General features: G+C 43.6%; 1 protein-coding gene across 2 annotated transcripts in view; it reads left to right on the plus strand.

The window, feature by feature from the left end:
* The first annotated feature begins 4,587 nt into the window (after positions 1-4,587).
* The window catches only part of DENND5B (DENN domain containing 5B), a 217,010-nt gene continuing 208,759 nt past the window's right edge, over positions 4,588-12,838 (plus strand). For both annotated transcript variants that reach the window (XM_070789862.1, XM_019961379.2), the window contains exon 1: positions 4,588-5,021. In XM_070789862.1, coding sequence (XP_070645963.1) covers positions 4,895-5,021 — 127 coding nt within the window. In that variant the 5' untranslated portion in view covers positions 4,588-4,894. The remainder of the gene's footprint in view (positions 5,022-12,838) is intronic.

A 12,838-nucleotide genomic window follows, 5' to 3' on the forward strand; every position in this document is an offset into this window, starting at 1 on the left:
AAGTTTTTTTATAATCTTAGACCCGTCATTTAAGGTGGAAACAGATTTATGCAAAACTGTGAGTTGGCTGTTTTGCTTCCAAACTCTATTTTTTTTTTTTTTTGGTTGCATTGGATCTTCATTACAGTACAAGGGCATTCTCTAGTTGTACCTTGCATGGGACTTCTGGTTACAGTGCTTGGGCTTCTCGTGTTGTGGAGCACAGGCTCCAGCTTGCATGGGCTCAATAATTGCAGAATACAGGCTAATTTGCCCTGAGGCATGGGGGATCTTAGTTCCCCAACCAGGGATCGAACCCATGTCCCTTCATTGGAATGTGGATTCTCAATCTTTGGACCACCAGGGAAGTTCTGCCACCAAACTCTTACTGGCATAAACTAATGCTTTTTCTGAAACTAATGATGAGGGAATATGATTATTGATTTTCCAAATAATTTTTCATTGTGGTAAGATTTTCCCAGAAACCTTTTTAGCTGGCAGAAGAAAAATTTTGCTCAAAAAAATTCTGCCACAAAAGAGAATTTTTTGTTGGAATTGTGATTATTTGGCATGTTTTGTGCTATGAGATTGTTGCCTCCACTGTAGGTTTCCAGGTGGGCAGCATATGTGCCAGGAACAGCAGCAGAATGGAAGGCAATGCTGTAAGTATTTGAACAATGATCCCTAAAGGACTCTCTGGTAAAACCTCCAATGGAGGGGATGACTTATGTGTGGAGAGGTTCAGCCATGCCAGGGTTTGCTGCCTGCAGGAGGCACAGGAATGAAGAATTAACTGATTACTGCTAACCTGGCATAACATATAGTGACTCTGACTACTAGTAAAGCGTGGTCCAAGGAATGTGTAGGGCTCTGAGTAGTTTCTTTAGCAATCCTGTCTCTCTTGGTTATGAATATGTGTAGATGACATGGTGGAAAGGAAGAATGGTACCAACAAGGGTTATCTTAGCATGGAAATAGAGATATGATCTCTCCCCTCCTCAACACAGTTTAAATACCTTGTAAGATTTAAGTCATTTTATAAGCAACTTCTGCAGCTCAATTCCAGAAAAATAAACAACCCAATCAAAAAATGGGCCAATGAACTAAATAGACATTTCTCCAAAGAAGACATACAGATGGCTAACAAACATATGAAAAGATGCTTAACATGACTCATTATCAGAGAAATACAAATCAAAACCAAAATGCGGTATCATTTCACGCCAGTCAGAGTGGCTGCGATCCAAAAGTCTACAAGCAATAAATGCTGGCAAGGGTGTGGAGAAAAGGGAACCCTCTTACACTGTTGATGGGAATGCAAACTAGTACAGCCACTATAGAGAACAGTGTGGAGATTCCTTAAAAAACTGAAAATAGAACTGCCGTACGACCCAGCAATCCCACTGCTGGGCATACACACTGAGGAAACCAGAATTGAAAGAGACACGTGTACCCCAATGTTCATCACAGCACTGTTTATAATAGCCAGGACATGGAAGCAACCTAGATGTCCATCAGCAGATGAATAGATAAGAAAGCAGTGGTACATATACACAATGGAGTATCACTCAGCCATTAAAAAGAATACATTTGAATCAGTTCTAATGAGGTGGATGAAACTGGAGCCTATCATACAGAGTGAAGTAAGCCAGAAAGAAAAACACCAATACAGTATACTAACACATATATATGGAATTTAGAAAGATGGTAATGATAACCCTGTATTCGAGACAGCAAAACAGACACAGGTGTATAGAACAGTCTTTGGACTCTGTGGGAGAGGGCAAGGGCAGGATGATACAGGAGAATGGCATTGAAACATGTAAATTATCACATGTGAAACGAATCACCAGTCCAGGTTTGATGCATGATACAGGGTGCTTGGGGCTGGTGCACTGGGATGACCCAGAAGGATGGGTTGGGGAGGGAGGTGGGAAGGGGGTTCAGGATAGGGAACACATGTACTCCCGTGGCAGATTCATGTCAATGTATGGCAAAACCAATACAATATTGTAAAGTACAAAATAATAATAATAAATTAAATAAATAAAAATGTCCTTTTAAAAAAAGATTTAAGTCATTTTATTCACTTAGCTAATTTATTTCTGAGTCATCATTTTAGAGCAAAACATATGTGCATTGATGTATAGTTAATTCTTTTTTTTTTTTTTTGCTGAGGTCTTCATCATGCAGGATCTTCTGTTGTCTTAGACTCTCTAGCTGTGGCACACAGGCTTAGGTGCTCCAAGGCATGTGGGATCCTACTTCCCTGACCAGGACTTGAACCCGCTTCCTCCGCATTGCACAGCGGACTCTTAAATACTGTACCACTAGGGAAGTCTCTCTTGGTTATTCTTTCAACTTTGCTTTATTGCAGTTAATGCAGAATATACCACAGTGTTGCTCTGAAGTGATAATTAGGAACATACCCAGGTATTTTCAAATTAGAGTTTTAACCTTGTAACGTGTGATAATTCTATTGAAAGCTTTAGGGAAGATTTTAGCCACAACTAAAAGATCCCACATAGCACAACTAAGATCCAGCACAGCCAAATAAAAATTTTTTTTAAGTCAGTTACTTTTCAAATCAACAAAAGTACCATATCCCTTGGCTAGTTCAAACAGTGAATTAGTTTTCTATTGTCCTCTATTAATCTAGAATCAAACAAACATTCTGTAAGGATCTACCGCAAAGATAGGAGAAACATACACATCCTCCCCTCATTAATGAATTGTTTTACATATTTCAGTTCTGTCTATATGAGAAAAAGCAATCATTTCATAATAGCAAATAAGCATATGTTCATAAATATGTCACAGATAGAGTTTCTGTATTTTCCTAGTAGCATCAACAACTTGTTACTACCGAGATAACCACCCTTCTTTCATTCATTTAATAAACATGAATTGAGGGGCTAGGTGGACCAGGGTTCTGCTAGACACTAAAAGTAGAAACAGGCTGAACCTAGCAGGATCCTGACTCCTGCTCTGTGGAGCTTACAATCCAGTTGAGCAGACAGACATAGGTCATTGAAAGTGTTTTGAAGGAAAAGTGCAGGGTGCAGTAGGAGCTAAAGGTGCATTACCCAGGCTGTGGCTCATTCTGATTTTTTTCTTCTTCTTACACTTCAAACCCGAGGAAAAAGTGAGGGTACAAGCCACAGTACATGATGGTATGTGTGTGTGTGCTCCATGGACCACAGGACATCAGGCTCTTCCATGAGATTTTCCAGGCAAGAATACTGGAGTGGGTTGCTATTTCCTTCTGTGAGGGATCTTCCCAACCCAGGGATGGAGCTTTTGTCTCTGGGGTCTCCTGCACTGGCAGGCAGGTTCTTTACCACTGAGCCACCAGAGTGAGTGAGTGTTCAGTCGCTCAGTAGACTCCAACTCTTTGCAACCTGATGAACTGTAGCCCGCCAGGCTCCTCTGTCCATGGGATTCTCCAGGCAAGGCTACAGAGTGGGTTGCTGTGCCCTTCCCCAGGGGATCTCCAGACTCAGGGATCAAACCCTTGTCCCTTAGTCTCCTACATTGGCTGGTGGGCTCTTTACCACTAGCGCCACCTGGGAAGCCCACTGAACTTCCATACATATCTTTCAGAGAACATTTTCCAGTCAAATAATTGAGCTTCGGTATCTCAGTCCACCTCCCTGGAATATCTGCTAGAGTGTCTACCGGAAATGTCACCATGCACACCCACATGCTCCCCCCACCCAACCCCGTACCTTATACCCAAATCCCTAAAAAAGAGTGCCGAAGTGGTGTGGAAGGGATGACCATGTGGAGATAGTATGGATTTAGTTGTCACTTTTCAAGGGATTAAGAGTAGATCTGTGATGTCGTTGTGAAGAGTGGTAAGTCAGAGGAAAGAGCAGGGTAAGAAAGCCATAGCCTTGTGAAGAGAAGAGTTCAGGGTTTAATTCCTTTTGCCTTATCAGCCGCCGATTGTACCTGCTGGAAGAGCAGATAAGTTCAAATGAGTACAGAGCTGGGGAACTGGAGCGCCTTGACTACATTACACTGACCTGGAAAATGTCAGGATAAATTACGGAATGGGTCGGCTAGGGGAAGTTGGTAATTGTGGTCATTGTAGGTCTTAAAGCTTTGTGGATATTGAGTGGGTTTTCTGTTTTCTTTGTGCCATTGAGTAGGCACCAATTCGGTGAGGAAGGATGGCTTGTGAGCGGGGTTGAGCGCTGGTGGAAGGATTCAAGGACTATGATCTTAAAATAAGATGGACATCCGCACTTGTCAGTTTAAAATATGTTGATGGTCCAGATCGTTGTGGGAAATGATTTCGGAGCAGCCGTTAACCTTTCCCCAAGCTGCATTTCTTTTTTAAAAATTCAGGATAGGAAGCATCCCCTCTGCGGCTTTGCCTCTTATTGGCAGCCAGAGGCGCGTGTGTGGGGTCGCCCTTGCGCCTCAGCCCCGGCCGCCAGGCTGGCACGAATCCCGCCAGCATCCGGCGCTCCCTTCCGAGCCCGCTGGACGCGCGCGCACGTACTGCCGAGACGCGCGCTCCCGCCCCTCGCGAGCGCGCCCTCCCCTCCGCGCCCCCGCCCTCCCCGCGCTCCCACCGCCAGAGCGCCGCTCAGCTGACCGGCGGGCGCCAGACGGCGAGGCTCCCAGCTCGCGAGCGCAGCTGCGGCGACGCGGGCCTCTCACGGCGACACTCCCCCCGCGTGCCCCTCCCCCGCCGGGCACCGGGAGCGGGACCGACCGGGCACGAGCTCGAGGCCGCTTCCCCGGCGCCGAGCGAGGAGCGAGGCTGCGCTAACGAGCGGCGGCTGCGCGGCCATGGGCTCGCCCGGATCGCCTTAGGGCGGGCGCGCGGAGACCGAAGCCCGAGCGGCAGCCTCAGCAGCGAGTCCTCTCAGGCGACGGCGGCGACAGGAGCAGCGCGGCCGGGATGAGCGGGAGCGGCGCGGCGCCCGGCCCGGCCTCGGGCTCCTCCCCGGCCGCCTGCCGCTTTGCGCACTACTTCGTGCTGTGCGGGATCGACGCGGACAGCGGGCTGGAGCCGGACGAGCTGGCGGGTAAGGCCGGGCTGCGGCAGCGCGGGGTCCCCTCAGGGACGCGGGGGACGCGCGGGAGGCGGGGTGCCGGCTCCAGACAAAGTCAGTTCCCGGCGGCGCTCGCTCGCTGGCCGGCCAGGCTCTCGGGCAGCGATTTAATGACATTGTTATTTATTCCGCGTGCAGGGTGCTCTGCTGAGCCCGCGGGCGCCCGCAAGCCGGCCCCCTCGCCCGCAGCTGCCGGCGGAGGCGGCCGGTGAGTCACCGGGCGCGTTAACTCCCGGCCTCGCTGTGCTCCCGCCCCCCACCCTCAGCCCGGACCTCGAAGTTTTAGCCTCTGCACGTGACGCGGCGCCCCGACCCTTCGGGGAGGGGGCGTCGGAGGCCGCGGGGCCGCGGGGCGGGAGTCCACCCAGGCGGCGGCGGCCCGCGGGGCGAGCGCCGGGCGGGAGGCTGATTGGACTTCATCCTTGAGTGTTCGCGGTCTGCGCCGCCTCCGGCCTCGGGTTCTGCGCTGACGGTGGAGTCACCTTTTGGAATCCTGTCGATTTGGCAGTATCGCGGGGGCTGGCGAAGATCTTTGAACCTGGGGACTTAGGACGATGCTTTGTTGATACCGCCTATAGGGTTCTGAGTTTAAGTAGTTAGACATTTCCACTCAGTTGGGTGCACCGAGTGTTGCTGCCTGGGTTTTCCCGGAGGGGCATCGTGCGTCCTCTTGACTCATTATTTGATGGCGCAGTGCGGGGCTGAGCTGGGGAGCAGCCGCTGGAAAGGGGGCTGTTAAAGGCTGGTGGTGGAGGGGGCAGGGGTGTGTGCGCAGTGTCAGGAGGAGCCTGGGGAGAAACGACTGATTTCATTTTTCACGCCTGTTTCTGCTTGCCTTCTTGGGTTCTGAATCTCGATTTTTTTTTTTTTTTTGTACGTGTGAGACAAGTGACATCTACCGCTTGAACTTTATCTGTGTCAGTGTTAGACACTTAGGTCATAGCCTTTCAGAACAGCTTTTTTGGACATAGCATTCTTGATTGCACCAGTGTGTGTGTGTTTCTTTTCCTTTTTTGGCGGGGAGGGGGTGACTGTGAAGAATGTATTAAATAATAAACAGTAGTAAACAGAACTGTTCAGCCTTTAGAACAATACCCACCAACTCAGCTCTTGGCTAAATGAATATCTTAAGTCAGTTTCACAGCAAAACCTTTTCAACAAAAGCTATGAATAATTTTACTTAAAATTTTTATATGAAAAGAGAGATGAGTACCAGGCTATGTGTAATTATATATTCCTGTCCTTTCTTCATGTACGTATTAGGAATGGCTTTGTTAAGGGTTACGGAGTTAGAAAAAAGAAATGTTTGGAGAGATTCCTCTTTCAGGATTGGTGAAGGGTTATTTTAGATTTCTAGAATCCCTTTCCCCCTAAACATTTCCCTAAACATTTATGACACTGAGTCACTTGGAGACCTTCCGTCAGTGGCTACTGATGACTGGAAAAAGCCTGTGTTTTTTTCTTCATCAAGTCTGTATGCCTAGTAAAGCTAGAAGAACACCTTTAAGTGTCACCTGAGTCTCTTTGGGCATAGTGCAAATGGCTTTAACAAAACAGGAAAAAAACATTTTAATGCATTCATTCAGTAAGTAGTTTTGAAAGCCTTTAGGTGTAGATTGTGTTCTAGGCACTGGGCTCAGCTGTAATCAAAGCAGTCAAAAAAATCACTGCCATCATAGAGCTTACATTATAGTGTAAAGAAATAATAAACATATGTAGTTTTGTCAGAGGTTATTAAGTGCTGTGAGGAAAAATACATCTGGGAAATGAGAGTAGGGCAGTGCCAACAGAATGATGGAATTTGTAGGGTTGGATTGATTTTAAATAAGATGGTTACGGAAGGCCTTGCTGATAAGGTAATGTTTGAAAAGAACCCTCAAGGAGGAGAGGAAGCTGGCCATGTGTATTGTCCCAGGGTACAGCATTGTAGGCAGAGGAGACAGCATGTGCAAAGACCTGAGGTGGAAGAGTTCCTAGTTTTGTGGTAACAGCAAGGAGGCCAATACTGAGTAAGAAGGAGAGTAGTAGCTGTCATCATTGAGAAGAAGTAGGGCTTCATAGACTGTTAGACTTATAGATGGGAAACCATATCACTAGGCTTTGAGCAATGTAATGAGATATAATCTACCTTCTAAAAAGTTGGCTATGGCTGCCATGTTGACTAGACTATATCAAGGGCAAGATAGAGGCAGACCAGTTAGGAGGCTCTTTTTCACTCTTTGAGGCAAAAGTTGTTGGGGGTTGGATCAAGTTATGTGGTTAGAAGCTGAGTATATTTTGAAGGTAGAGCCAGCAGAACTTGGTGATGAATTGAGTATGGTATTCATAATAAAAGAAAATGATAAAAAAGAAAGGACTCCCAAGATTTTCTCTCTAAACAATTACAAGCACCTGTTTACTGAAATTGGAAGACTGATGGAGAAGCTGGCTGGAGAAGATTAGTTTAGCTTTGGGCATACTAAATTTGAGGTGCCCATTAGACATTCAGATAGAAATACCAAGTAGGCAAGACATCTGTCAGGGCCCCTAACTTTATTTTTAGGTGTAAGTTGAAAGCCTTGAAGTTAGGTGTCACCCAGGGAGTGGATGTAGATAGAAAAGAGAAGAGGTTTGAGGATTGAGTCCTGGGGATATTGCAACATTCTGAGGGGAGAAAGATGAGGTGGAAACAACCAAGGAGTTTAAGAAATGCGGCTAGTGTGACAAGAGGAAAACAAGAGAATGTAGTATCATGAACCCAACTACCAACTTCTTAACTTTTTCCACAGAGCTACATTTAGGGATCAGGAAACAAGGCTGGTGAGTTAAGCAAATTAGTCACAAGGTTGTTTCTGTTTTGCTGCATTAATTTCAGAGTTAATGATAGTTAGGTTTCTATTTTACTTTTCTGGAACTAATCTATTTTTATCCTACTGTTTCTTAGCAAGTTGTCACCCCACCTGTAGAAGATCTTAATTGACTTCTATTAAACATAAACCAGTTGCTTTATAGACTTGTTCTTAACATATACATATTCCTAGAACTTACACTTTGCAGGTGGTGGGTCATTGTTATCAAATGAAGGACACGAACCATATGATGAAGTAACAGTTAAATAGACTGAGATCTTATGAGAAATGAGATCTTGTAATAAAGTGATCTGGGCTTTACCTTGCTTTTAGACACTCCTTCGGTAAAGCTTTGCTTTACCAACAATGGAGAAGACGTCTTTCATCGCATATAGGTCTTTTAACAACTGAAAGTAATTTGAACATATATAAATTTAAAATATGGAGGTCCTAGAGATTTTATGGAAGTGTCTCTCTCTCTATGTATACTGATACAGCAGTATTGGGCTTCCCAGGTGGTGCTAGTGGTAAGGAACCCATGTGCCAGTACAGGAGACATAAGAGATGTGGGTTCGATCCCTGGGTCAGGAAGATCCTCTGGAGGAGGGCATGGCAACACACTCTAGTATACTTGCCTGGAGAATCCCATGGACAGAGGACCCTGGCGGGCTACAGTCCATAGGGTCGTAAAAAATCAGACACAACTAAGTGACTTAGCACGCATGCACGCACAGCAGTATTGCCTGTTGTTCTTCTCTGCCATGTCTTAGCTGTTGTGCTTCTCCTACTCACTGTGTATTTTCAAGATGTATTTGATCCATAAACAAAAATGTCCCTTAAATGTTAAAGCATAAATATTTAAATTTCCTTTAATGTTAAAGATAAGATGTTTCAGACTGACTATTGCATAAAGAAGAAAGGAGGTGTAAATAGAAGTCACTGGAATTAGTTGATGTGAAGGGAAGTAGGTATCATTTTGAAATTTTCCTTTATGTCTCTCATTTCCTCTAAGACCAAGCTGTAGGAATTTATGTGGCTTGATTTACAGCAACAGATCTTTTAGGCAGTAGAAAAATGAAGGATATAATTAGACCTTTATTCAAGTAACGTAAATATGCAAGCCCCCAAATATTCCTTCCCCTAAGAGGGAAAGAAGCGTCTTTGTTGCTCTCTTTCATAGTACCTTGTACATAGTGTTTAATAAGTGAATATAAAGTTTACAAATGAGTCTGCAAATTGTGTGGTGACCAGAATATTCTTAAAGCTTTTCCATGGTAGCTTGGATTCAGGAATGCTGATAGATATGGAAGTCTGATGGATGAGATCCCTGCTTTGTTTCGAGATCTTCCTTGGTGCCTCCAGCTGTTTATTTTTAGCCTTGGTGTCTTGGCTGTGGTTTAGAGCTTAGAGGCAGTGGAGACCATGTTCTGAATTCAGATATAAAATTTTGTTAAAACTGACAGTATCATGCTGCAGTAGTACTGGAAGGGACCTTAGACATCATTTAGAGTGGAGAAACGAAGACTGAGAGTTTAAGATCTCAGAGATCCCATTTGATCAGAGCAGGCACCAGACTAAAGCCTGGTGGTTCTTTTTTTTTTCGGCCGTGCCATTCAGCTTCCTCAACCAGGAACTGAAACCAGGACTCCAGCAGTGAGAGCAGCAAGTCCTTAACCACTGGACCACCAGGGAATTCCAAGCTTGGTTGTTGTAATGCACAAAGCTGCATAGTTATTTAAACTCAAAAAAAGACGAGCTTAACGTGAGTTCAGCAAGCATTTCAGGATTACTCAATCCAGACTGAATGTCATGGTCAAGGCTGTGCTAAAGTCTTTTAAAAACCATGGCCAGGTGTACAGAGGTGGATGGGATAGGAGCTTCCCTGATCTGACCACAATTGGCACTGCCTGAATTGTTAACTTTGCTGACATCCTTGGTCCACAGTAGATTATGTGTGGGAGTTTGCAAGGTCTGCCCTGGTAACTGGGGTGCTGGAGAAGGAATAATACAAGGATCAACTTCCGTTCAAATGGGGCCAAAGAAGAGTCAAGGTCTAATTGCTGTGGTATAGTGATACTTGGTTTTAAAAATCCACTTGGAATAAAATTCTTTACAGTGAAATTGTCCCAACAGTGAGGGCAACTAAGTCCTAGGGCTCAGGCATCTTCTGCACTGGTTCATGCAGGACATACCAGCATAGGAGCTCAGAAGAGCAAAGATGAGATAGTTAGGAAAGAGGGGAGGAGGGAGGAACATAAGTGTCTTTGGAGGAGAAATAGTAACAGAAAGGGGAAGAAAGGGGACGAGAAGATAAAAAGGAGGCTGGAGGAGGGCAGGTACATATATCCAGTGCGGAGGAGTTGAGACAGACTGTCCTGACATTTCTGAGTATATTCTTTGATTTGCATTTCCACTTCTGGTCACAGACACTCTTGGAGTAATAGAAGTAAATGTCTAGAATATAATGCATTGTTAGTCATAATTTCTATTGAACTCCATATGGAAGAAAACATTTTCTTCTATGATTTGTTAGAGGGTAGAGGCAGTTCCTACATAAGGGACTTCAGTCAACTATACTTCAATTTTAAAAAATAGGTACTTTAGGAAACAAGTGCCGTATGTCCAAATCCTTAACAGTTTTGATTAGGCTTTGGATTAATTATTCAGTGTTAAATGCTTATAGTGTGCCAGGTTGAGGAGTATATAGGTGACAGTCACTGTTTTGAAAGAATCTACAATAAAATAGCAATAATAAAATAACTTTCTGCATGCCAAGCACTAGCTAAATGCTTCATAACTATTACCTCATTTCATCCTGACAACAACCTTAGGAGATGGCACTATTTTCTCTATTTTACAGATGAGGAAACTGAGTTTATCAAAACAAAAATTAAAAAAAGAAGAGTATATATTTGATACTATACCTGTTCTTATTAATGAATGTTAGATATAATGGAAGTATAAGGTATTTACTGCACAAATAAAAACACTACTTCCAAAAAATGTTAATCCTTTTGTTTCTTCTTATTGGGTTTTACCCCTCTCTTTTCTTGGCATAAATTACCTGTCCTTAGATAAGTTATAGTTTTTAAAAGGAATGTTGCTTGCTTGTGAAACCTTGGCTGGTGTGGCTGTCAGTACAATTGTTAAAGCTGTATGCACAATCAGAAGCTGAGAATCCGGTCCTGGATCTGTTATTTAGGACAGCTCTGGGTCTCAAGTGTTTTTATATGTATTGATGGGGTTGAATGAGGTGCTTGGTTTCTGAATTTACCACTCCTCTCCTTATGGGTTGGAAATTGTTTTTGAATGAAAAACTAACTGTATCAGTTTTTTAAAAGATTAATCCTAAATGACATAGAACATGAAGACTGAATATACCCCATATTTCTACATGAGGATTGATGAGTAATTATAATCTCAGCCACAAGAAATGGAAAAAAATAAGTTAGTCTGTGCCGTGCAGTTTTTTAATAAGCGTTTTGAAATGTTAGTTCATGCGCGCTCAGTTGTTATCTGCATGGACTCTTAGAAATCCAGAGATCTCTGTTTGAAATGACCATGTTAAGTAATCTCTAGAAGTCTGTACTCTAGCGGTGTAGATGATACTGCCAGTTCTCCACAAAATAGCCAGTGGGATCTTAGAATAATTTTTTCCACTTAAAATTCTTCAGTAACTGTCTTTGTATTCAGATCAAGATTCAGATTCTTTATTGGTATCTTAGTTTATTCAGGCTACTATAAAAGAACACCATATACTGGGTTGCTTATAAACAAGAGAAATTTATTCCTCACAGTTCTAGAGGTTGGGAAGTCGAGATGAAGGTGCTGGTAGATGAAGTGCTGGTGAGGTCCTACTTGCTGATTCCTAGATGACTGTCTTGTATTGAAAGAGGTGAGGGTGTGTCTGAGATCTCTCTTATAAGGATTATGTATACATTCCATTCACGAGGGCTCCACCCTCGTGACCTAAGCACATCCCAAAGGCCCAAGCTCCAAATATCATCACATGAGGGATTAAATTTCAACATAGGAATTAGGGGGGTGGGACACAGATTTTCAGTCTGTTCACCGTCGTTGGCAGAGCCCTTCATAATGTGCTCTCTGCCTGTATTTCCAACAGACTGATTGGAACAGTCTTTCCTGTTACATTGGTTTTCTTAAAGGTTCTTAAACAGGGCAAGCTTCTTATCTCATGACCTGTTTATCTTCTGTTCTCTCCCTAGAACCTCTTCCCCTAGACCACCATGATCCATTATAATTATTAATATAATGTGAGACATGTTTATAGTTTTAAAATTTCAAGCCACATTTAGAAAAGTAAATAGAAACAGGTGATATTAATTTTAACGATATATTTTATTTATATATCTAGGAGATTATTTCAACATATAATCAACATAAAAATTATTCGTGAGATATTTCACATTCTTTTATTCTTACAAAATCTTCAAAATCCGGTGTGTATTTTATGTTTACAGCATATCTCAATTGGACTAGCCACATTTTGAGTGTTTGGTAGTCATGTTTCAAGTGTTCAGTAACCACATGTGTCAGGTAGCCACCCTTTGCTCAGTGTAGCCCTACATCTTTGCAAGATTGGCTTCTTCCTGTTCAAGTTTTTGCACAAGTGTTGCCTTCTCAGAGTAGCCTTCCCAGACCATCCTATATAAAGTTGTGTCCTTCCTCTCTCTCCCTGCCCAACCCTTGCAGTCTCCCTGCTTTATTTCCACATTATTTATTTCCAGGTATATTGTACTTGGCATGTCAATATTTCCCATTCGATTGTCGATTGTTAGCTCTGAGGGCAGGGACCATGTCCTCTCTAGTTTAGTTTTGTATATCCAGTGACTAGAATTGTTTGAATAAATGAATGAAATCCCTTGAGATAGGCTTTCCTGATAGCTTAGTTGGTAAAGAATCCACCTGCAGTGCAGGAGACCCTGGTTTGATTCCTGGGTC

Source organism: Bos indicus, chromosome 5 (assembly GCF_029378745.1).
Source record: "Bos indicus isolate NIAB-ARS_2022 breed Sahiwal x Tharparkar chromosome 5, NIAB-ARS_B.indTharparkar_mat_pri_1.0, whole genome shotgun sequence".
NCBI classification, from domain to species: Eukaryota; Metazoa; Chordata; class Mammalia; order Artiodactyla; family Bovidae; genus Bos; species Bos indicus.